This window comes from Nerophis ophidion, linkage group LG19 (assembly GCF_033978795.1).
Source record: "Nerophis ophidion isolate RoL-2023_Sa linkage group LG19, RoL_Noph_v1.0, whole genome shotgun sequence".
In the NCBI taxonomy this organism is placed as follows: Eukaryota; Metazoa; Chordata; class Actinopteri; order Syngnathiformes; family Syngnathidae; genus Nerophis; species Nerophis ophidion.
This window is the reverse complement of record NC_084629.1, coordinates 31804332-31830294: the sequence shown is the minus strand read 5'-3', so window position 1 is coordinate 31830294 and position 25963 is coordinate 31804332. Positions and strand designations below refer to the sequence as shown.

The window sequence follows — 25963 nt, the reverse complement described above, 5'->3', positions numbered from 1 at the left end:
AACCCATCACTACTTAAGGCTACGTTCACACTTGCCATGTTTGATTTGGTGAACGAGAACTCTGGTGCGGTTGGTTTGGTCAAGTATGAACGCGATCATCCCAACACTGGTTCACCAAAAAAGGGGACCAAAATAGGCTAAGTGAATTGTGGTTTGGTTTAGTTTATACAAAATCTAAGTTGGTAAAAATAACAAAAAATCAAAATAGGATACTTATTTAACCAAGCAGATGACAATTTTGGTCTGGAATATTTGAGTCATGTAACAAAATATGTCATGAAATCTCTTAAAAAGTATATTTTATAAGACATTTTTGGTGAAACCGAAGATGGTAGATACAACATAAGATACGTATTCACACAAGCCGACAAACGTTTGGTTTGGAAAATATGACTTGCGGGACAAAATGATGTCATGAAATCTCATATAGAGTCATTTTGACAGATTTTTGTGGAACCTAAGCTGGTAGATACAAAATAAGCCATGTATTCACACCATCAGATGACAGACTGGTTGGGATAATTTGATTTAAGTCACAAAATATGTAAAGATATCCCTCTAAAAGTATTTTTAGAAGCTTTTTTCATGAATCTTGGCCGGTAGATACAAAATAAGCTACTTATTCAAACTAGCAGATAACAGTTTGGTTTGGGATATTTCAGTGACATTACAAAACATGTCATGAAATGTCCGTAAAAGTAAATTTTAGAAGTTTTTTTGTGAAATCTTGGCTGGTTGATGAAACTAAGTATCACAATAAGCTACCTATTTAAACTAGCAGACGGCATTTTAGTTTGGAATATTTAAGTTATCACAGGAAATATGTCAAGAGATCTCTTTAAAAGCATATTTCAGAAGTTTTTTGTGAAATCTTGGCTGGTAAATACAACTAAATATAAAAATAAGCTACGTATGTAACCTAGAAGACAAAATTTTGGTTTGCAATATTTGAGTTACGTCACAAAAAATGTTGTGTAATCTCTTTAGAGTTGGTAAATATAACACAATGACAACATAAGCTATGTCCTTAACATAGCAGACAACATTTTGTTTAAAATATTTGAGTCAGGTGACAAAATATGTCATGAAATCACTTTAAAAGTACATTTTATAAGTTCTTTTTTGTGAATTCTTGGCTGGTAGATGCAACTAACTATCATAATAAGCTGCGTATCTAAACTAGCCGACTAAAATTTGGTTTGGAATATATGAGTTACGTCACATAATGTTGTATAATCGCTTTAAAAGTATATTTTAGAAGTTGGTAAATACAACTAAATATAAAAAAAGCTATGTACTTAACAGAGCAAACACCATTTTGGTTTTACATGTTTGAGTCACGTCACAAAATATGTCACAAAATCTCTTTAAAAATACATTTTAAAAGCTTTTTTGTTAAGTCTTGGCTGGTTGATGCAACTAAAAATCAAAATAAGCTATATATTTAACCTCGCAGACGATATTTTGGTCTCGAATTCTTACATCACGAAAGGAAAAATGTCCTGAAATCTCTTTAAAAGTACCATTTTAGATGCTTGTTTTTGAAATCTAAGTTGGTAGCTAGAAGATAAGCTATGCTTTCACACTAGTAGATGACACTTTGGTTTGGAACATTTGACTTACGTCACAAAATATGTCATGAAATCTCATTTAAAGTCATTTGGGAGGCGTTTTTGTAAATCTAGGCTGGTAGATAATAAAATATCCAATTAAGCTATGTTTTTCGCCTAGCAGACAATATTTTGGTTTGAAATATTTGATTTATGCCACAAAATGGCATGAAATTCCATTAAATTTATATTTTAGAAGCTTTTCGTTAATTGTAGGATGGTCAACACAACAAAATATTTTAAAATAGGTTACATATTTAACCCAACAGATGGCCTTTTTAGTTCGGAATAATTGAGTTTTGTTACAATGCCCAATCAAGTCCTAACATTAGGCATATGTTCTTTTGACAAACATACCAGCCACCAAATGCATGTACCTTTTTTGTCCCAAACCGTAGTACCGAACTACTAGGGTGCACGCATCCTTAAAGACAAAGATGTGCAAAAAAAAAAAAAAAAAAAAGGAGAACTGAAAGAAAACGGGAGAATAAAAGCAGAAATATTCACATGGGACGAGTGTTTGACTTTTTGCCGGGGGTGAGCAAGTATGGTGCCGGGAGAGAGAAAGAAAAAGAAGGAGACCCAAACAGATGAGTGGAGATGAAAAGAGAAGAAAAGAGCAGCTTTGAAAAAGGGGGGGTGTAGGGGAGGTGGTAGGATAAGCGCCGCAGAGGAACGGCGTTGAAAGGAGAGAGAGAGAGAGAAAGGGAGAGAGAGAGAGAGAGAGAGAGAGAGAACAGCCATCCTCTCTTTCTCGCTCGGCCTCAAAGACAGGATTAAACACTCGGCGGCGCTGGCTGCCGTACAGAGAGAATGACGGGACAGGGCTAGAAGTAGGGAGGGCGTCGAGGCAAAGCGAGGGGGACTTCTTTCCAATTCATGTCAGTTTTACGACAGAATTGATTTTTGAGCGTCGCTTCAAGAACAACAAGGGGAGATGTGAAGAAAAATGAAGCACAGCGGGGGGTGTGCCACAGCAGACTCACCGGCAGACATCTTGGCTCTTTTTAGAGGGTGGGACAGCCGCTCTCCATCCTCATGCTCCGCCTGGGAAATGTGAAGGCGCTTCCTACCGAAGTCATGACCGAGCGCCGCCTCCTCAGTGGACTCCCTCGTTGCCGCCGCCAAAGTGGGGGGGCCCAATTCAGCGCTTTCGCTAAACCCTGCGAGGCTTTGAGCGATGCACCTCTGGAGGACGGGGACGCGGTTGTTGGGGTACGCCGGTCGAAGCCCTGGGAGCAAAGCACGACAAATAACACGTCCATTATTACGCACATTGGACAAGTTCCTATCAGCTTTTGCACTTTTTTGCTATGAGAGAAGGGCTCTCAAACACTTTGGGAATTGCGGTTTGGACGCCTTGAAGGAAAACTAAATGTACTGTACACACCCATCACTTCAGCTTTAGGAAAAAGCAGGCTTCACTACACGTCTTAAAATAAAACTCAGCAGCACATGTTTTGCCTTTGTAGAGTTGGGCAAGTCCGGAGTTAAGAGTGTTGATGTAAAAGTAGACACACTGTGAGAGCGGAGCCTTAGCTTCCTGAAAGCACTTTTTTTTACTGTCGAGATTCTATCGTCAAGGTTAGATTTGGGGCAACACGCTTCTGAGGCGGAGAAAAACAGTATCATATGGCACCTTTAAGCGACGGAAGATGAAAGAAAGCAAAGGAACAACGGGTGGTGTCGTCAACGAGAAGACGCTAGTTAAGAAGCAGGCAGCTTTTATTCCGCTTTAAAGACGGGCAGTAAAACTTTGATGGGCTAAAGACTTTTTAATCTGATGCGAGCCGAGCCAGCGGCTTGATGGTTTGCTGCCGACACTTCCATCCGGGAAGACAACATCCTGTGTGCTTTCACCCCCCCTCTGCATCTTACCTCCTCCGCCCTCGCCTCCGTCCTCCCCCACGGCATGACCGCACCACGCCCTTCTCACATAGAGCGTGACTCTACCACCCCACCCCCTCTTCCCAGATTCCCCGTCCATGCCATAATTAGGCTCACACGTCAGCCGCGTCCTCGCTCCAACACACAGCTGGGCTCCTCGCCAAGCCAACTAGCCCCCACAACCCCCCCATGCCTTCCCTCTGTTGCGCTCTCCCATCCGCTCCCCCCTCACTCCCTCCCTCCTGCACTCTCTCCGCTTTCACTCTCCTCATCCTTCCTCATCTCCCTGCGCAGATAAGCACAAAAGGCTTCTTGAAAATAGCCCCCGCACTCCCGCCGCTATCCCTCGCACGCTCGCAAGCTTGTGCAAGAGCGTCTGCACCGAGTGTCTTTTTTTAGAGTGACCCGGTCTCCCTCACCACTGTCTTTGCTTCAAGTGCACGCCAGCGCACTTATTGTTTATGAATGTGTTGCCCTCTCCGAGTCCTCATTTATATCATGCTGTGTTTGTGTGTGTGTGTGTGTGTGTGTGTGGGCAATGCTTACTTAATAGGGACATTGCTCTGTTTACACAGTCACCTTTAAGGGACCTCTGACGGTATGGGGACAAAAAAACATGTCCTCTAAAGCAGTGGTCCCCAACCTTTTTGTATCCGCGGACCGGTCAACGCTTAATAATTTGTCCCGTGGCCCGGGGGAGGGGGGTCCTTTTTTTTTTTTTCTTCTTTGTCATGAAAAAGGGACGTTTTTGTCATGAAAAAGGGAGTTTTTTGTGGTTGGTGCACTATTTGTAAGTGTATATTGTGTTTTTTATGTTGATTTAATAAAAAATAAAAAATAAAAAAACATTTTTTTTTTTTTTTTTATAAAAAATTCTTCTTCGGCCCAGTACCAATTGGGCCACGGCCCGGTACCAATTGAGCCACGGCCCGGTACCAATTGAGCCACGGCCCGGTACCAATTGGGCCACGGCCCAGTGGTTGGGGACCACTGCTCTAAAGGAATACCTTTTTAAATGAGAGTCAGATCCATTTTGAAGATCCCTAAGTTAATTTTAAGCTTTGGCCCACAAAATATTTGTTATCCTGGCATTACTAATACTGTGATTCTGTATGGTGTCCATCCTTAGTTAAAACTAATATATTTTTCCAACAACAAAATCTGGTTTAGTATTTCTTTGGATGACATTTTCATACAGCATGATTATAAAACATTATTACCTTAAAGTATAATTTACAATCAGAATTTTTCAGTATTCTGTATATGCTGCTAATGTTTTCAGTAATGTCACAGAAGATGCAGGATTTGCTTTAACATTTAAGTGGTGAAACTTCCTATAAGAGGACAGCTGTAGTGCTGTATTCTGTGGATCATGTCATATTTAATTTGAACTTTATTTATTTATTTATTTTTTTAATTGTCCTCTGTAGTCACGCACAAATTTGTGTGAATTATCCAAAATTATTTAGATTTGGTCCCCATGAACCATATTAACTTTTTTCCCCGGGGTCCCCAGTAAGAATGATCATCACATTACATCATCAATCCAGAGATTTAAAGACATGTATAAGAAAACTGGGCAGTGGCCATTTTACAAACCCCATTTCCGTATGAGTTGGGAATTTGTGTTAGATGTAAATATAAACGGAATACAATGATTTGCAAATCCTTTTCAACCCCCGTCCTAAAAACTGGTAAACCCAAGATATTTGATGTTCAAACTCTAATATGTATATTTTTTGCAATTAATAATTAACTTGGAATTTCATGGCTGCAACAAGTGCCAAAGTAGTTGGGAAGCGAGCTGCCCGAGCCGCGGGAACACCGGGAATGAACAAAAGGCACCCAGAAGTGAACCGTGTTACATCACCTTTTCTTTCAACAACACTCAAAAAACGTTTAGAACTGAGGAAACTAGTTGTTGAAGCTTTGAAAGCGGAATTCTTTCTCATTCTTGTTTTATGTACAGCTTTAGTCGTTCAACAGTCCGGGGTCTCCACTGTCGTATTTTACGCTTCATAATGCACCACACATTTTCAATGGAAGACAGGTCTGGACTGCAGGCCACTCTTTTACTACAAAACCACGCTGTTGTAACACCTGGCTTAGCATTGTCTTGCTGAAATAAGCAGGGGCGTCCATGATAACGTTGCTTGAATGACAACATATGTTGCTACAAATCCTGTATGGACCATTCAGCATTAATGGTGCCTTCACAGATGTGTAAGTTACCCATGTCTTGGACACTAATACACACCCATAACATCACAGATGCTGGCTTTTGAACTTTGCGCCTATAACAATCCGGATGGTTATTTTCCTCTTTGTTCCGGAGGACACCACGTCCACAGTTTCAAAATATAATTTGAAATGTGGACTTGTCAGACCACAGAACACTTTTCCACTTTGCATCAGTCCATCTTAAATGAGCTCGGGCCCAACGAAGCCAGCGGCGTTCCTTGGTGTTGTTGATCAATGGGTTTTGCTTTGCATAGCAGAGTTTTAACTTGCAATTACAGATGTAGCAACCAACTGTAGTTACTGACAGTGGTTTTATGAAGTGTTCCTGAGCCCATGTAGTGATATCCTTTACACACTGATGTCAGTTTTTAATGCAGTACCGCCTGAGGGCTCAAAGGTCTGTAATATCATCGCTTACGGGCAGTGATTTCTCCAGATTCTCTGAACCTTTTGATGATTTTACTGACCGTAGATGGTAAAATCCCTAAATTCCTTGCAATGGCTCGTTGAGAAATGTTGTTCTAAAACTGTTCGACACTTTGCTTACAAATTGGTGACCCTCGCCCCTTCCTTTTTTGTGAATTACTTAGCATTTCATGGAAGCTGCTTTTATACCCAATCATGGCATGCACCTGTTCCCAATTAGCCTGCACACCTGTGGGATGTTCCAAATAAGTGTTTGATGAGAATTTCTCAACTTTATCAGTATTTATTGCCACCTTTCCCAACTTCTTTGTCACATGTTGCTGGCATCAAATTCTAAAGTTAATGATTATTTGCAAAAGTTTGAACATCAAATATGTTGTCTTTGTAGCATATTCAACTGAATATGGGTTGAAAATTATTAGCAAATCATAGTATTCCGTATATATTTACATCCAACACAATTTCCCAACTCATATGGAAAGGGGTTTTTACATAATTTTTTTATGCCTCCACAACCTGTAAAAAGGGTGGTCCCCACAAGTAATGATCAAAACCTTGGTCCCCATTCCAAATGATAACCAGTATGTGTATGTGTGAATGTGTATGTGTATGTGTGTGTGTGTGTGTGTGTGTGTATGTGTGTGCGTGTGCGTGTGCGCGTGCACGTGCGTGCGTGCGTGCGTGCGTGCGTGCGTGCGTGCGATGAACATTGGGTGTAAAAATGGCAACTCTAAAACTAAATTTAAAAAATGTCCTTCGCACCCCAAATATTTCCCATAGTAAACCATTAAAAATGTTATTTTCAGTCAACATGGACTTTTGGACTTGCAGCCTTCTATTGTTGAATTGTATATTTGTCCAGCAGACGGCGCTATTTTCTTCTAGTCAAAGCATGTAGCAAAATTTCACAAAGTTTACCATTTTCTGCAAATGGGCCTTGTTACTAAATGGTTAGTTGTGCGTTGCCCCCCCCTAAAATGACAAAACGACAAAACATTTCTTATTGGGAACCAATGAAAACGCAAATTTTCAGTCCACATTTACCAATCCTTTTTAAAAGGGGTCATATGATGATTTTCTCCCTATATTCTTCATTCTTGTTTGGTGTGGGTTTACAGTGTGGTGCATATTTGTAACAGTGTTGAAGTTGTTTATACGGCCACCCGCAGGGTGACCTGTGTGGCTGTTGACCAAGTATGCTTTGCATTCACTTGTGTGTGTGAAAAACCGTAGATATTATGTGACTGGGCCGGCACGCAAAGGCAGTGCCTTTACTTCGTGTACACAGCGGCGTTTTAAAAAGTCATAAATTTTACTTTTTGAAACTGATACCGATAATTTCCGATACTGCATTTTAAAGCATTTCTTCGGCCGATAATATCGGCAGTCCGATATCATCAGACATCTCTACTTTTAATTTAAGGCGGTAATACTAACAGTTTTATTGCGGTTATCATTATTACCTCTCATTGTTTAATTCCTAGTTCAAAACTTAATTTTCGTCAGTTATGGTGATCCCAAATACACAGAAAGAAGTGCCAACAGGCATGAAAAGTTGTTTTGAGTAATAGGACCCCTTTACCATGTCAGTTGAGACTACTGGCCTTACATTGGTCATTTGTTTGTTCACCACAGGGGTGCCAATTACGTCGATCGAGAGCTACAGGTGGATAGCGAATGGTGCATTAGTTCATTGGCAGTCAGGCATTAAAAAAATAGACCGAAAAATTAGCGATCATCATTCTTCACTATGACGTCACTTTCATCACTTGATTGACATTCACGGCACCCGAGGGTGTTGTAAGATGACGCTGGCTGCTGCGACATCATTATTAAGAAAAAGTGACGGAGAGGAGGGCGGGAAACAATTTTTATTTCAACAGACTTTTGCACTGAAACTGCCGTCAAAAGCCTAAAAACTGATTGCACAGTTCCTGTCTTCACAATAAAAGCGCTGCTCCACCCTGTCTGCGCTGACAAAATAAGAGTCTTAGAAGCTAGAAAAACACAGAGTTTTCCACCAATGTATTCTTGTCAAGTTAATAAAAATATGCCTAAAACCAACCTCTTTCATGTGGTATTGGACAGAAAAGAGGACTTTTTTTCTCCTCCATTTGAAAATGTGGACGTTATCAGCACTACTGTCTGATTCCAATCAATGTAAGTCATTAGAAACAGGTAATACACCAACTTATATTTTTGTCTTCATTAAATAAAGGAATCTGTATGTGTTAAATGTGGTTGTAATATCATTAAACACATTTAGCTTGTTAACAAAAACGTCTCTTTCATAAATAATCAAATATAAATTAGATATATGAATGAGGTAGATCTCCTCGACTTGGTCAGTTAAAAAGTAGCTAACCTGCAGAAAGTGTGGGCACCCCTTGTCCACAGATGGTGCTACCTTTTCCCATTCAAAGCATGCAGCAAAAGTTTATTTTTTTTAGGCAAAGGTACCTTGCTACCGGAATGATAGTTTGTTTGTACATGCGTGTTTGTATGTGTGCATGCGCGACGCTCACCGTCACTTTCCCCAAGTCGGGTGGCATACTGGCCGTGTTCCAGCATTCGCTCTCTGCGTTGGATGTCTGCCAACTCTCGTCCCGCAGCCGGCGCAGACAAGTACACACCGCCGCTGCTGCCGCCCTCCCTTTCCTTCAGCTCCAGCTCCGAGAACCGCATCATGGCCCGCTGTGCACGCGCACACACACACAGACAAGAAAAGAATGCAGAGAAATCCCATGAAAACCACCCGTCGTCTGCCTGAAGCCACACACATACAATGTCTCCTCGTTTAAAGCCTCAATCTGACCTCTATAAAAGCAACAAAAAACTTGCATTAGAAAAATAGCTTTTTTTTTTTATAAATTTTTTTTAAAAAGTTAAACAAGAAATTAAATCGACACAAGACACAAAATAAAGAGGGCTGGGGGGGGGGGGGGGGGGGGGGGGTAGGACAAGCAACAAGACACAGGTTAGACTACTGCAGCCGCTGTGAGTCCATGCGCGCTGGAGGGGTGGGGGCCGGGCTCCCTTTTCCTGGAATACAAACATGATTGGGAAACATACAACTAAGCCCTGAGGCGGATGAGTAGAAGAGGTGGAGGGGGAAAAAACAAAAGAGGGAAGGAAGGAGGGAGTGCGAAAGAGTATGCAGCGATACAGGAGTATACAACACAAGGAGACAGGAGGCCATGAGAGGCAGATGTGATAAGAAATGTAAAGAACTGACCTCCCAGTTAGCTGCAGGTTGACTTATATTACTCCCCTCTCGTGATATGACTTCCATCTAAGCAATTAGAATGGGGGGGTGGGCTCAATATATCTGTCCATCATTTTTCATATCTTGTTTAATGTAATGTTGCTCCACTGTTTTTTTTTTTTTTTTTTTTTTAAACACATTCAAAAAACACTCCCACAAAATGACACACAAACGAGTCAACAGGTCGGCAAAAAACTATCAAATCACTTCTAAACTTTTGTAAACAAGATGTGCACTTTCCACCACACAACAAATCCAATTCTCACTCGTCCAGAAATGGAGCGTTTGATAGCTTTGTGCCGCCGATGCACGTTGACAAGCATGATACAGACAAAAACACACACAAAAAATAAAAAAGACACACACGCAGTTCAGTGGGATGTGATCAACAAAACAGACATTTGGGACACAATATCAAAATCTGCCTGAGCGCCAGTGGCTAACAAAGCATAGGGTTGGTTTTGTTTTGTACGCAGCTTGTTGGCGCGTAGATGAAAACCACGACAACAGTTCAAAAACAAATCAGTAGCTGAAATGTGTGAGAGCTAAATGTAAACTGTTTGTGGATGTCATTTGATAGTAAGGGAAAGAAGGCGGACTGGTGGCTAGGGGGCCATTTTGATCGTGTTGATTGAATACAAGGATGGAAAAAAATTTAAATGGGAATGTTACATGAAAAAGGATATTTGCTCTTTCTATGAATAAATGCGCCATTGAAAAACTATTTTTTACGCTACATTTATCATTACAACCAAATTCACTTCTCCAATCGTAAGATTTCAAATTGGACGACTGGGTTTCTATTACTCAGTTTTACCCACAAGATGGCGCTACTGTTTCCCATTCAAAGCATGCAGGATTAAATGCTTAAATTAATGATTAATGATTAAATGTCTTTTATGGTTTTTTGCCAGGGTGATTTTTTTACTGAAATTAGTGTGCAGCTTTGTAGATGTTATGAATGGGGTGTAAGAAATGAAAATGAAATTATACCAATTTTTAGGAAGCTGACAATTTTTATCCTTAGTTTGAGTTTTTGTTTTAAATCTTACCCTTCAGAAAAAAAACCAATGAGGGCAATCATTGACCTTTTTCTGCCAAGTTGCCTTGCTATTGAAATTATAAGTGTGAGTCTTTATAGATGTTATGAATGGTATGTAAGAAATTAAAACGAAATGACACCAGTTTTTAGGACGGTGACTTTTTGTCCCGAGGACTTTAAGCGTGAGTTTTTGTTTTAAATATGACACTGCAGAAAAAAATAACATTGACTTATTTCAGGGCCTTATATTAACAAGCAAATACTTCTTGAATTCAAAATAATGATTAAAAACAAAACAAAAACAATGAAAGTATGTAAACCTGTAGGTCTATAAAAGGGAAATACATATAAGTGTTGTATATTTCAGGTTCAAGAAAAGCTCCTTGCACAGAGAAAGATATCATTATATGATATTTCACAGGAGTTTTTGGAACATTTGTGATCATTCGAATGTGTGAGTTTTTAAAGGGACCTCTAAAGGGTTAAAGCAAAAAGGGGCACTAGAGAGTTATGACCAGGCAGACAGGGCGACACAGCGGGTTGTTGGGGGGAAAGGGGTGTGGGGATAACAACTGGCGATTGGGCCTTAACAGGAAGTCCAGAGAGGCCAGCTGCTTGTTCTTAAGCACGTACCAGAAGCCCCTCCACCGGCCTCTCACCTTGGGGTTAAGCATAGCCGGAGGCAGTTTGTGAACCGGTGCTATCGCTGCGAGTCAGCGCCAAACACACGTTTCCGCCCCAGGGCACTCGCGCAAGGACAAGGGCGTACGGGACGCAGTGGAAATAACCTTTAACAAAAAGCGCGTGCTTGCTAATCAACATACAGACATGGCAGGCCTGGTTAACCTTTGAACCGCCATCCCTGATAGGATGGCCTTGCACACGCTGACTAAGATGGTGATAAAACGGAGGAGGGGGAAGGACGGCGGCATGGCAGCAGCGGAAACTACGAGCGTGATGTGTTGGAAATGCTGGAGTCATGTCACATAGGTTACACATAAAAGTTTTTAGTCATTCAATGTGTTTATGTTGAAAGTACGGTGTAACGGTGTGGAAATATTATTTTTGTGAAAAAATGGTTAACAATATGACCACAATATTTCATTTAGTCCTCCTTTAAGTGCAAATATAGGTCAATTACGGACAACTGATTTTTCTTCAGCAATGTTTCGTTAAAGAAAAATGAATGACAACGGAACATTAGACAATGGAAAGTGCACTAGATTCCCAGATGTTAATTGTGGTAAAAAAGTAAACACAGTGAATCTGATAATTTAGAGGATTACATTTTGAAATAGTACAACCATCTGAAATTATATTGAAAATACACTTCTAAAATCGCACAAAAACGAAGAGTTTTACCAGACATTTGGTCAAATCTCGCAAGAATGTAGTTCAAGGTTTTAGGTAAAATAAGAAATCATATACGCAAGAAGTTACGTGAATTAAGATGACTACAACAAAGCGATATTGTACACGGCGTTGCCTGTTGCCAAAGATAAGGTGGACTATTTTTTTTAATTAGCAGTGCTCCATTTAGTTATTCAAATAAGATAGCATAACAGCACCAGTCAGAGGTCTGGAGACACTTCATGCTACTGAATGGGAAGCTGTCCTCATCAGTAATAAATTCTGCATTAGTTATTTAGCTGGTTAACTTATTTTTACAGTAAATTTCCATCATATGCTATGAGAAAGTCTGATTCGGAAAACAAACAAATCAAAGATTGTATAAATTCGGTTTTGACAAGCCTGTTTAAGAAACATACTGTATGTCATCGAGCCTTGACCATCATATGCAGCACTGTACATTAAAACACACACACACACACACACACACACACGCGCACGCACAGACAAACGGTAATTGGTCTTACCTGCAGAGCTCTCTGCTCGCGACTCAGCTTGCTGGAGTCGGCATACAGCTCCGTGGTGACGCATTTAAAGCGGTCGCCGACATAGCCTGACGAGTTGGCAATCCTTTTGGCGAGACTAGACCGACGGGAGTTTCTGGCCGAGGTTTGGCAACCGTCCTCGTCCTCGTCCTCGTCGTCCCCCTCGCCTTGAGACTCCCCTAGGTCCACAACGCTGTCTTCGTTTTCAGTGTCTCTACACATAGCTTCTTTCGCAGTATATTGCGAATGATTAACGTGGGGACCCTTGCTGTCTCGCTGCCCTTTGTCTTTACCAGAGCTGCGCTCCCCGGACGTCCGGGCGCAGCGCAAGGTGCTCTGGTCGTCGTCTGCAGGGTCCGGGCTAGGGCACTGTTCCTCTGAGGAGTCGTTGTGTTCTTGGCTGAGCTTCCCTGGATTATTAGTGGATGTGCCAGATGATGCTCCAGGAGAGCCTGTGTCCTGATGAACCTTTGGCTTTCCTAAGAGCGTTTCCTGATGCTGCCTGTCTGGAGGGTTGTGTCTCTGTGTGGAGCTCTGTCCTGAAAGCATTGGATAAGGATGAGAAAGGTGAAATTTCGGCTCGTACTCTGTCCGCATTGTGTTTTGGTTGCTGTGGTAACGTTCACTTTGGTCAAAAGTTGAAGACTCCATGGAGGGTTTCTTCTGGACGTTTGGGGTAGACTCAGGATCCGTGTCCGAGTGAACAAGGTCAATGCAGTCAATCTTTTCGCGGTACACTACAGATGGAGAAGGTCTTTTCATATGATTGCCACCTTGTCCTTCTTTATCATAATTTATTTGGCTCCCTTCTCCCATCTCCTTGCCCATGTTTTTCTCTCGTTCATCAAAAGAAATTCGTGATTTTTCCTGTGCTCGTGGCTTCAAGTTGCCATCCCCCCTTTCAGACAATTTGTTATCAGAGTGAGGCTGCATCAGGGGGTGGGTCATCTTCTGTGAGTTATAGGCAAGGTATTCCCCGGCTGAACCAGGCGGCAAGTTGTGGTAAGGTAAAGGGGGTTTTGCAGCCAAGTGGGTTGGATAAAGGCTATTGTTGCCCAGCAACACTGGGTGAGGGTAGACAGGACCTTTCCCTGAAATTGGCAGGGAATGAAGTGCCATGCTGTCAGGGATGGGGTAGTGCAGATATTGATTGGCATAGGCCAAGCTGTGGTTTAGGTATGCATCACTCTGAGGAAGGTACAGGGGTCCAGCCGGGTGTCCATTCTCCAACATGGGCCTCTTGTACGTTTCAGGAGTGGTTTCTCCTCTCTTAGCACTCTGAGAGGACTTCTCCGCTCCTTCTCTGTGGTGGCCCATAACTGTGACATGTTCTGACTGAATAGGGCTGTGTTTGACCCAGTCACTGTTGGGTTTGGGAGAAAGAACCCTGGAACTGATGTGAGAGGACTCAGAGTGTTGAGTAGTTGACTCACTTATCCTTGGACAAGACGAGCTGCGCTGCTGGGGCAGTACCCTTTCCAGATTCTTGTGTTTGATGACTGAAGGCGAGGAGCCTTTGGCTTGTGAAGGTCCCACATCTGCATTGGGCCGAGGAGATGGGGATAAGCCCTGTGTGTGCTGTGTTTGGGAGGGAGACCGGCTGGGTACAACCCAGGAGGAGTGTAAAGTGCTGATCATCTCTGGTCTCTCTGATGCCTTTGAAGAAGTGCTGTTTACCACAGAGTGAGGGTGTGAGGAGGGAGAGAGGGATAGGTTGTCTTTTAGGAGCTCTCCACTAGGGGGAAGTCCGTAACGTGCACCAGGAGCAATATTGTCCATTTTAATGGGGAACCCATTAGGAGGCAGCCCAAACTCAAGCATTCTTCCAGACAAATCCAACGGCTTCTCTCCCGATTCTTTGGTTGCTTGGGGTGGGTGAGCGGTCCTGTCAAAGTTAGACTTTGAGGGTGACCTGCTAGGTTTCTTTTCAGCACCGGGAGCTCCGTCTCTTTGTCTGGGTCGGGCAGGGGAAGGCTGCTCTGAGGCCATGCTGCTCATAGATAATAGATGCGATATAGGCTGCGTGGCAGACGGTGAGGCAGATATTGAAGCTGAAGAGGAGGGCAGCTGGCCCATCCTTGCAACTGGCCTTTGTAAATCCAGTGAATTGTCAATGAGCGGTTGGGAGAGGCGAGAAGACGCGTGAGGTGAAGAGTCAGTCGGCAGACTGTTATTATTACCACCACTGGTAGAACCCGTGCTTGTATTACTGCTGTTATTGCTAGTTCCACTCCGAGAGGGCGGTCGACTTGGCCGACGGCTCCGGTTTGGCGATCGCTCCCTCTCTATAGCAGACGGATGGTGCTGAGGATGAGGGGACGGTTGGTGAAGCTGCTGCACAAACGAAGGAGCAACACCAAGCGCTTTGTCCTGGCAGTGTACCAAAGATGTGGTGGCCACCGTGACAGGGGGAATTCTCATGGAAGGTGCCACCAGTGGAGATGATATAGTGGGAGGGGGGTAAGGAGGCATATAGTAGATCCTCTCGGCGGCAGAGGTGACTGCAGCAGGGTTGACGTTCCCACCCTGCGGTGCACAGAGAGAAGGGTAGGCCAGATGCTGGGGAAGGTAAGGGTTGGGCTGGCTGAGCAATGAAGCTTTATACATGTTCAGAGCCGCATACTTAGAGGAGTCCATGAAGGGATACATGCTGGCTTCTGGGTAGGGGTTGAGCCAGGGCAGACGAAGATAGCTCCCACCAGGTGTTGCCAAGCTCATTTCAGGGACTTTTTCCCCTGGTGCCACCCGTCGTTCCAAGCTTAAACCCTCTGCTCCGGGAATCATCACTGGCTTGTGGAGATTACCAGGGATGCCCTTGTAGAGGCCCAGGTATCCGTTAGTGGGCTTACGACTGTCCAGCGGGCCGTCTGGTTTGTAGACAAGCTCTGGTAGACCATCCCGGCTGTAACCAAGCGGGAGGACAGATGCCTCTCTACTCTTTTCCGTCTGAAGCGTTCTGATCCCTGGATATACAACGCCGCCGTGGAGGCGAAGTCCATCGTGTATCAGGGCGCCTCGGTCCAGCCCCATGGCCGCCAGGGGCGTCAACCTCGCATCCACCTGCACGGTGCACAGAAAATAAGACATGGTTCATGTTTTTTCCGTCACTAAAAATAATTTGTGACGATTTGAAAGGATCAGCGGAAAGACTCACCATGTTTGTGATATGGTTCCCTCGTCTTAGTTCCAGATTGGTTTGTGTCTCAGCATCGACATCACGAACAGATGTAGCCCTGTGGAGATGAGCAAATATTTAGCACCAAATGTCTTGGCTCCGGCACAAAAACCCTTCATAAAAGCAGTTCTGTTGTTGCCAAACTGCCCTTGTTCTAGAGGCACATCCGCTTATGGAATTCCTAAAGTCAAAGCGCTGTTCTACTTAGATCAGTAGCGCATAAAAGCCATTAAATGTGGCACACATTCGGGTGCTGCAACGTCAGACCAGTCTTTCCTTTTAGGACAAGCATACCGCTGTTGAGAGCAATGTGTGAGCTAAGCTTCACTTCCACCCGTCAGGAACACTCAACACCACACACATCCAGCCAATCCCTCCCTCCTCCCCCTCTGCTGACCCCCATTCTGACCACCACCGTGGGCTAGACGCACATTGTGGAGCTGCCGCTCTTCAGTGACGTTCCCCACACACTGGGCTTTCAGTGGCCTCTCTGACCTGCGCTCTGGGCTGCTTCAGCCCCGCCGAGCGAGGCCAGATTATACATCAGAGACCACATCGGCGGGGGACTATTTACCGCCCGTCGACACAGCAACGCAGGATTGGCAGCAGTGCACGTCTGCAAAATCAGGTCTTGCAAAATCCACAGCCAACAAAAGTCATTTGTTTTTGAAAAGGCTAAATCTAGGCAAGGTATTAAAAAAAAAAGGATCGGAATAATGCAAGGGATTTGATTGTGTGTGAAATGCCTTATAATCTGCTATTAATTGGTCTGTTAAACGGATCATTTGCAATGATTCATTTGAGGGAACATCTAAATTGGTCTTTCACAGTAAATCTGTCCCTGTAGATGGGTTATGACAAGATTGGGCAACCGACAGCCTATTGGCGATAAAGGACACGCCAGAGCTTTTAAATGGGGCCTCCCACAACAATCAAATTAATTTAATTTTTTATACACATTTCTTCCAGATCAGGTCTAGACATTGTGCTATTATTAAGCAATCTAAATAACCTAATTTTACACAACGTGGTCATCCAGTCATTCCTCTGCTCTACAAAACGTGCACGGTGGGAGTAGTGATCGCATTTGACACATCTTTGAGCGAGCGTGCTGCAGGTTTTGTATCTCGATTGATTACTCTCAGAAAAGGAGTATTAACATAAATAATTGCAATGCAGTCATTTTACGACTCGTCTACGTTGCGGGCGTACTGGCTTTTATGTCTGTTTGTCCCACCGTTAAGCCCCTTGACAGCGGTACACAGGGGTTAAATTGCGTCTAACCCAGTGGTTAACCATAGGGCCGCCAAAAATATCTGTTTCTTAGCTGTGGTCCGTATAGGCCCGAGAAGTACTCAGTTGCAATTAAGGCTGGGGGATGTGGCCTTTTTTAATATCTCGATATTTTAGGCCATATTGTGATAATTCAATATATATATATACATCTCGATATATATATATATATTGAATTAACACTTGATACATATAATCACAGCAGTATGATAATTCTTTGTTTCTACATTAAAACATTCTTGTTCATACTGCATTAATATACACTCATTTTAAACTTTCATGCAGAGAAGGAAATCACAACTAAGTCAATTGACCAAAACAGGATTTATTAAACTAGGGATGCACCGATTAATCGGTAACCGAATATATTCGGCCGAATATGGCAAAAAAAGCCACATTCGGCCTTCGGTGGAATGAGTTAAATGCAAGGCCGAATAGTGGCGTGTGAAGCAATGACGCAATTTTTTGACGTGGTGACGCAATCAACCAACGTGCAGTGACGCGGTGACGTTGTAACCAGGCGCCTTCGGAAAAATTTCAGCAGTGTGGAGATATTTTTAAGTGTTGGAAAGTGACAAAAGTATTGCAGTTTGCAACGAATGTTCAGCCAAACTGTCTCGAAGAGGTGCCTCGTGGCCGACGTCTTTGAGAGGACGAATAAGTTTGCGACTGACAGTGCCAAAGCAAACGGAATTTCAAAGAAGGTAATGGAGTTTATGGCTTTGGATGATCAACCGTTTAGTGTTGTGGAGGACATTGGCTTTCGGAGACTCATGGAGCACATTGAGCCCCGTTACACGATACCGAGCAAACAGTATTTCTCTGATGTGTGCTCTTTACATTGTGTGTGTGCTGTTTACATTATTAGCCTGGTGTGTAGGCTACCTGTATAAGTGTATGAGGTTACAAGCACACACTTAATTGAGATTTACTTGAGCCTTCTGTTTACATTATTAGTCCATCTACTGTGGCTAAGCAGACTTTTGCCAAAAGGACAATAATTCATTTGTTGTGGGTTTATCCACTTTAATGCACTTTATTTTTTTTTGGAATGCATGTTTTGTTTTAAGGCCTAATATAAATGAAAAACTTTGTGCTTTTTTTGAAAAGCAAAGTCTACTGGAATATTAAAAAAAAATGTCAATATTCAATAAAATTGTACTTTATTTAAAAAATATGTCTAAAAATGTATTGTAGGCTATTTATGCAATATAAAATAAAATTGTGAAAAACTGCATTCATTATTCGGTATTCAGTATTCGGCCTTTGGCCAAATGTTTAAATTTTATTCGGCTTCGGCCACAAATTTTCATTTTGGTGCATCCCTATATTAAACAGTTGTTAGCAGGTGACTTTTCAAATGATGCTAGATATTAGCAGTAATTCTACTTTTGGTAGAAACGCTTGTTGCTACCAAAAGTAGCACTTGACAAATTAAAGTTGTCTATTCGACATATTCCCGCTTGAAGACGAACCACCGCCAGACGATGGACCCCGTGCGGTTTTTCTTGGGAATTAATTATTTCTTCATTTGTTACCAGATTCGCATCTTCTTTCTCTCGTATTACCACTCGCACGGCTCCACTAGCATCACAGCTAAAGTTACCCAGTCTGCTACCTATCTGCCCAGCGAGGGCGTATACGTATGTGACGTATGACGTGGAAGTATGTGACGTATGTAAGAAGGTGCGCTTACACTCTATGAGAAGGAGACACAAGAAGGAGTGGGAAGAGCCTGTAGTGTAATGCCAGCAGCTAAAAACAACTGCGTGAGAACGTTTACTCGAATATCACGATATAGTCATTTTCTATGTCGCGCAGAGACAAACCCGCGATATATCGCGTATATCAACATATCGCCCAGGCCTCGCTGCAATACACTTTTCCACCACTTGCAGCAGTAATAACAATCTGGAGTTCGGAGCTTAAGTCATAGAAGTTTCTTTGGACCAAAAATTATGACTAATGACTTTCATTTACACTTAAATTGTTTAGACAGTGTAATTAACAAATTAATTCATTATTAATTTAGTGTATTTTAAGCACAATAGAATTGTGTGTACATTTAATTTTTCGTCACTGATTTATGAGTCCATTATTTTGCAGTATAGTTGATTTGTAATTATTTTTCGAATCAGCCTGACTTAAGCCTAAGTTTTAAGTTAAATAAATATTTGTGATTAACACATGGTTTCAAATAATTTGACAAGGTGATACAACGTAAGTAGTTTGAATATAATTATTAAATATAATTAACTGAAATGGCCCTAGTGTGTGAATTTGAGTGTGAAAGTTGTCTGTCCATCTTTGTTGGCCCTGCGATGAGGTGGCGACTTGTCCAGGGTATACCCCGCCTACTGCCCCGAAAAGGACAAGCGGTAGAAAATGGATGGATGAAGGGATGGACAATTAATATCAAGAGTAAGATTACTAATTCATTGTTAATATTTGAGAGGTCCCCTGGACTCCTGTTGTGGAAAAGTTGGGCTCAGAGATCCAAGAGCTTAAGAACCCTTGGTCGAACATAAATGCTCTGAATATATGCGGAAAAAATATTCGTAGCTAGATGACGCATGAATGACAAGTTGGGGTGTAACGGTTCGCTTCACAGTTTGGTCCGTACCATATTGCAGTACTGTGAGGGAACAGAATTTAAAACAAAATAAAAAAATCAAATTTATTATGTTCAATGATTTGTAAAATGTAGCATGACAATATTTGCATTATGCTAGCAGGTCATTCTCCAGTAAATGAAATTCTCGGATTCTACGTATAGGTACGGAGTTTCCTGTTCGGTACGGCCGCTCCCCGATTTGATCCAAATACTGTACCAGTATCCTTTTTACCCCTAAAGACTAGTAAACAGACGCAAATTGAAGACTTGAACAAGACCCATTTTCTTTTCGTTTAACGACGGCGCCATGCGAAAAAAGTACAAATAAATTACTAGTAAGAGACCATCATTTTCCGTAATATTGAGAGAAATGCTAACAACTGCAACTGAACACGAGCGGAATATGTTAATAAAATTGCATTATTTCATTGAGCCTCTCAAAATGCTCAAATCCACACAAACTTTAAAGCCTCTTTTGCGTAGCGACCCGCCTTGTCTACACTTGTTTACATACGTGATGACTCCATATGAGGATATTTTTTGCGATGCGGCCCTAATAAGGGGAGCAGGCACAGGAAGGAGGTGGGAGGCCTACGCCTGATATCGGGGGGGACCTTTAAATAGTAAGAAACGAAGCCTTGCCGCGCTCAGCAGTGCTGAGAGCAGCAGAGAAAACCTTCTCTTCTATCATCCCAGAGGAACGACTCGGAGCCTCGCTGGCACGCCACTTTTATTGCCGTGACCTGAGGCCCATTAATCAGGCTGCTGCGGGCCCCTCATCACGGTTCCTCTCTGTCCCAGTGCGCCCCAACCCCCATCCCTCCTTGTCGTCCTCCCACACGCACGCACACACCACCTCCTGACCGAGGCAAGCAGGCCTGCCTCGACAACATCCGCATATGACAGAAATGAAACGCTGTGTGCAGGCGTAGCAAGCGCATGCACATGCACATGCGTCACTCCCGTTTCCTGTCTCTGTAGGTTGTGGTAGTGCGCGCGCGCACACACACACACACACACACACACACACACACACACACACACACACACACCGGAGAAGCTCATCTGGCATTGAAAAAGCAATCTGCGCTCAATGAGACTGAACAAGATAACAAAAAATAAGCCTCTTATAGGAATGTAGACATTTGACGGCATGCGTCCGTGACAGACAAACGCGCGACTTAAGACGACACCTCTACGAGACAGGTTTTTGGGTCCGAGCGACCAAAAAAAAAAGCAATTTCTTACAATACTGGGGGGAAAAAATAATTTCAGTTAGCTTGGCTTAAGGATAAAAGACATAAAGCACATGGGAGCGGGACCTTAAAATCCGAATTGCTTAAAAAAATGCTTTGGAAATCGCACTTTACAAAACAAGACAGCAAATCCTGGGAGATTTAATGCTTTGTAATTAAAAACAAAAAATTGATTGGTAATAAATTCCTGATAGCAAAGAAGCGGCTGTGAAACAACAAGTGGTTAACTTAAGCTTAGGCTGTTAAAATGCTACTTAAAATATCAGATGTACAGTTGCAAAAATGTGAAAAACTTAATATTCATACAGCAATATATATTAATGATATCTATCCATCCATCCATTTTCTACCGCTTGTCCCTTTCGGGGTCGCTGAAGCCTATTTCAGCTGCATGCACACACTAGGGCCAATTTAGTGTTGCCAATTAACCTATCCCCAGGTGCATGTCTTTGGAGGTGGGAGGAAGCCGGAGTACCCGGAGGGAACCCCCGCAGTCACGGGGAGAACATGCAAACTCCATACAGAAAGATCCCGAGCGCAGGATTGAACCCAGGACCTATCATTGATTTTTTTTAATGCAAAGCAGTGCTGTATTGCTACCTTGCGGTGAGCAAGACAATTCAAGAAGTCGACAGTTAAGAAGTTTTTTTGTTTTTTTTTACATTTAAGTGGCAATGAACTTGGTCCACTTTCACTGTAAAAAGTTTCATTAAAAATTCACACTAAACACGATCAGAGTTTGTGGAACCATGTAATAAATGTTCAAAGTTCTGTGGGAAGCCATCAGATCGAAGTTTGGCGCCATACTACGGCCACACCTTACGGCGTAGGAAAAAAAATTTTGACCTTAAAATGGCCAACGGAAACCAAGATGGTGGACTTTATTTTCATATATGGGTACTTGAGACTTTTATGTGTGTCTTTTCATGAAACACGTCCCCAACGATGTTTCTGTCGATACATAATCTTGTGGCTGGGGCTAAATTCTTTCTAATCCAACATTACGCCGGACCTCACGCGCTCGCAAAATTGGTCAGTTTTCATGCACATTAAGGGGCTCAAAAATAAAAAAAACTGACATAAAAATAATGCACAAAGCCATTACAACACAGGCCCTCATTACTTGCTAATAATTGCTTTATTTTCATGGTAACATGTACAGTAATTTGCTGGGAACTTGAATGCTGTTAAATATAGGGGCACTGTGATTTTTACGGATATTTGTTGTAAGGTTAACGTATGTTCCGGACTGTAGGGCGCACCGCATTATAAGGGGCTCTGATGTTAATATATTAGGCGCACCGGCATATAGGGAGCATTAAAGGAGTTTTTTCTCAATTGAAAAATCTTCCTTGTGATCTACATAACATGCAGGTTCTTTGTTCAAAATGTTGCAGAGATTATGTTTTACATATAATTTTCAAGCCACTTTCTGACAGTCGCTTCCGGATGCTCCGTTTTGTGAGCGGTCTTATTTACGTGGCTCACCTTCGGCAGCACCTCCTCCACGTCATCTTTGTTGTAGTGGTGTAGCGTGCAAGGACGGAAGTGGAAGAAGTGTCAAAGACGACTGTTTTAATGACATTCAGACTTTACTTAAATCAACAACGGAGCAGCATCTCCTCATCCGGGAACAACAACACAGGAAATGTGTCCCGTGAAAAACAATCCGACCGGAACTCTAATAACTAAAGTTCCTTGGGTGAATTATGTAAACTCACTACACTGGTATGTTTTGGCGCTTTTGTGACAAGTTTACTGACAGATAAATAAAAACTTTACACTACTTTATATTAGAAAATGCAACAACAGAGGATAAATGTCACAGAAGAAGATAGAGGAAAAAAAAGAAGCTCATCGACTCGTGAATACAGATCCCAAATTCAGATCAGCAGGTACCAGAAGGTAAGAAAAGTTGCTTTTGCATAATATTGCTAAACAAAATGCCAGATAATATGTCTTACCTCATACACACCATAATAATACTCCTACGTTTAATGTGCCAACAGTCCTTCAAGCGGTGCGGCTTCATAGCTTACCAAAGTCGTAATAAAACATTTTTGATAGATTTTTGAGCAATTTTAAATGTTCCATATTTTCAATGGAACATTTAAAATGTTGGTGTTGTTTACTTGAGCCATATTGCAATTCTAGTGCTGTCTCCACTTATCCTTTATGTTTGACTGCCATCAACTGGTCACAATTATCGTTACACTATGTACTAAATAAAATAGCTGAGGTCATAGGTGAGTAAGCTCAACCAGACTTATTCCTTACATTAGGTGCACCGGGTTATAAGGCGCACTGTCAAGTTTTAAGAAAAAAAAGATTTTAAGAGCGCCTTATAGTTCGTAAAATACGGTAAGTAATAAATGGAAATTGATAGTTTGAAAACATTTGGTTTTACTCAATGAATCTTCGTACATTTACTTAAAGAAGCATCTTAAACCTATAATTGAACTATGGAGATTATTCTATTGTAGCCCAAGTATCGAAATGCGTATTGTGAAGTAACCATAATACCCAGCCCCATACAGTTGAGTTTTATGAAATAGATTATATCTACTACAAATGGCTTCACGATCTCAACAAATTAGAGATGAAAAGGTCCCTACTCCACTGTCCTGTTTCTGCGGCGCTAGTCCCTCTTGATTGAATGAGCAGCCAGATAGTCAAAAATAACACGTCTAATAGGGTGACGCATTTTGTCTAATTAAGCACCAAGTGTTGCCTTTATTAACTGCCTGGCAAATGCAGGTGCGTTGACTTTGACACCAAAAGGACAGCTCAGGGTTGGAAGGGTCAAACATTGGACGTCCCCGCCAGTGTTTACATTGCCGACTACGGCGACAAAATGTTAGCAGGTTTCACACGCAGGGAGTGTTGATATTGTCATGAAAGTCATTAACAACAACACTTGCTGCAGACTAAGTGTGACTACACCCCCTGATTACGACATATATACACGCACACACTTCGAACCCCTCCCACACGTGCTCGCGATGGTTTTTCTTCCCCTGATCTCTCATTGCAGCCTCATTGCGTGCACAAATTGTGCACAGTAGGATGAAGCGTCGCTCCATTATCCATCGTCATTATGGGCCAAACCAACAGCTCAGGAAAGTGGGCGCATCATACTTTGCTAACATTACAATAATTAGCCGGCATTTATAGCACGATAAGCGCGCATCAGCCACGATGACAGTATCTACAAGATAAATTGTGTTTTAAATATGTCGGTAAGTAAGACTCCTTTTATTTTCATATACACGCATACATTATAGTTACTCATTGTATTGTTGCTAGCATAACTAACATATCATTATCACCCCCTGCTGGACTGGAGTGGAACATATTCTACCCGCCTGCTAAGGTAGTAAACACGTGTGTTTTTCTTAACAGCATGAAGCCAACCAGAAACTCATTTTGGCTAACTGGCTTGGAATATAAATATGAAAATAAATATTGTTTCACTCTGCCGAGGTGGGGATCAAAGCTGCATTGAAGACAACAATGATAAAAAGTTGTGGCGGCTACCTCTCTATGCTGCTGAGTAGTGCATCAAGTACAGCGAGCTAACACGCAGCATCAATCGCTATGGATAGCTGGGCAGCATCGCAGAGAAAGCGAGGGTCTTGTAAAGATGATCGCTGACATTGTGAAAGCTTAGCATGAAGGAAGGATGACAGCCATGATTTCGCGGGTCACTTTTTAACATCCATATTACGAACGTACGTACTTTACGTTGTTACGTCCTAAAAGTTGTAAGTGGGTGGGATATAATGCTTAAAATACATTGAAAAGTTAGCACCTTCTCACCATCTGCATAAAGGTTGCAAACAGCCCCTTAAACTTAATGTACATCCTAAAAATCTGATTTCAGTCAGACTAGTGCCGTGAAATATTACAATATGCATTGTAGTACGACATAAAAATGTCCGTCATACAAGAGCTTATTGTTCATATTGTAATTTTCGGCTTTGGCTAATGTAACTGTAGCAACAATACTACTTTATGGTACCATTTTTACATCACTTGAAAGAACTTTAGCCTGGAGCTCAAAAACGTTAAAAAGACAGAGACTACAATGGAAGCTAAACCAACAAAACCCGAAGAGGAATTGGTGCCAAAAAGGGAGAAGAGACTTTGGAACTCTTGTTTGAATTAAAAGAAGTCAAGACACAAACCGGACAACGATAGGCTAATATGCAAAATATGCCGAACAGTCGTTAGCAAGTTGCACAAGTCTATTTTTTCCTATTACTTAAAAACAATTGAATAAAAGTACAGACAGTGTTAAAATGCAAGAAAATATTAACGTTAGTGATGAAAAGAAAACCATAAACGAGCCTAACAGCGAAATAGTTGTCTAAGGCTACGATCACACTGTGGGCTAGGAAGTCCAATGCAGATTTTTTGGTGAAATCCTATCTTTTTATGTAGTAGTTCACATTATAAAAAAAATCTGTATCTAATGCGAATGCAATCTGACCCACTTACAGACATTTAGTGCAATCAAAGTCAACATTGTTTTTTTAAATGATTGCGTGTAGAGGATTAAGAAGGAAGATGGCAAGTATTTTGGCTCTCGCAGTTTGGGGGACATGAGCTTCGACGTCTTCTCCGAAGAGCATGTGAGCGAGTAGTCGGAGACTGAAGCGGTTCCTAAAATTTAATTTCAGCCGCTTTTCTGCCCATTTCTCAAGTATTTATTTTGCAACCGTCTATTTAGGTGAAAAATGATTCTTATCGATGACGTAATATCAGATACATTTATATCCACATACAAAAGAGGCCTTAGAGCCGATTTTAAAAAATTCAGAATTGCACGGTTCAAATTGACATGGAAAAACCAAATAAAGGTCCCACGTCTAGGAAAAAAAAATCTGAACTAACCTGCAGTGTGAACCAGGCCTGTGTATGACAAGCAATCCCGCATAGATAGACAAATAACACCAATTCATATGCAGGCATGATTAATAATCACTGTCAAAATAAAATAAAAAAAAAGCAAAATAGTGTCCCCAAAAGTGATGAGTGTTGATAAATCACATTGTACAATATATATTTTCTCCTCCCAGTATTTTGATGATCAGCATATATGTTGAATATTAATTATTATTATTGTGTTTATATGTACACAGATATACATATATCAACATTAGGAATGTCACGGTATGAACATTACTTATCATGATTATTGTGACCAAAATTATCACGGCTATTATTATCGCAGTAATTTTAAATGTGCTCCAAATT

The 25963-nt window shown here is 41.9% G+C and overlaps 1 protein-coding gene across 2 annotated transcripts in view; it reads right to left on the bottom strand.

Moving 5' to 3' along the window:
• The window catches only part of bcor (BCL6 corepressor), a 97231-nt gene that overhangs the window by 45969 nt on the left and 25299 nt on the right, over positions 1–25963 (bottom strand). The window contains exons 2-6 of one of the 2 annotated variants that reach the window (XM_061879839.1): positions 15521–15599; positions 12349–15426; positions 9400–9456; positions 8690–8858; positions 2597–2842 (exon numbers count right to left, since the gene is read on the bottom strand). In XM_061879839.1, the coding sequence (XP_061735823.1) occupies positions 2597–2842; positions 8690–8858; positions 9400–9456; positions 12349–15426; positions 15521–15523 (3553 nt within the window). In that variant the 5' untranslated portion in view covers positions 15524–15599. The remainder of the gene's footprint in view (positions 1–2596; positions 2843–8689; positions 8859–9399; positions 9457–12348; positions 15427–15520; positions 15600–25963) is intronic. The other variant, XM_061879840.1, reaches the window with a different exon arrangement.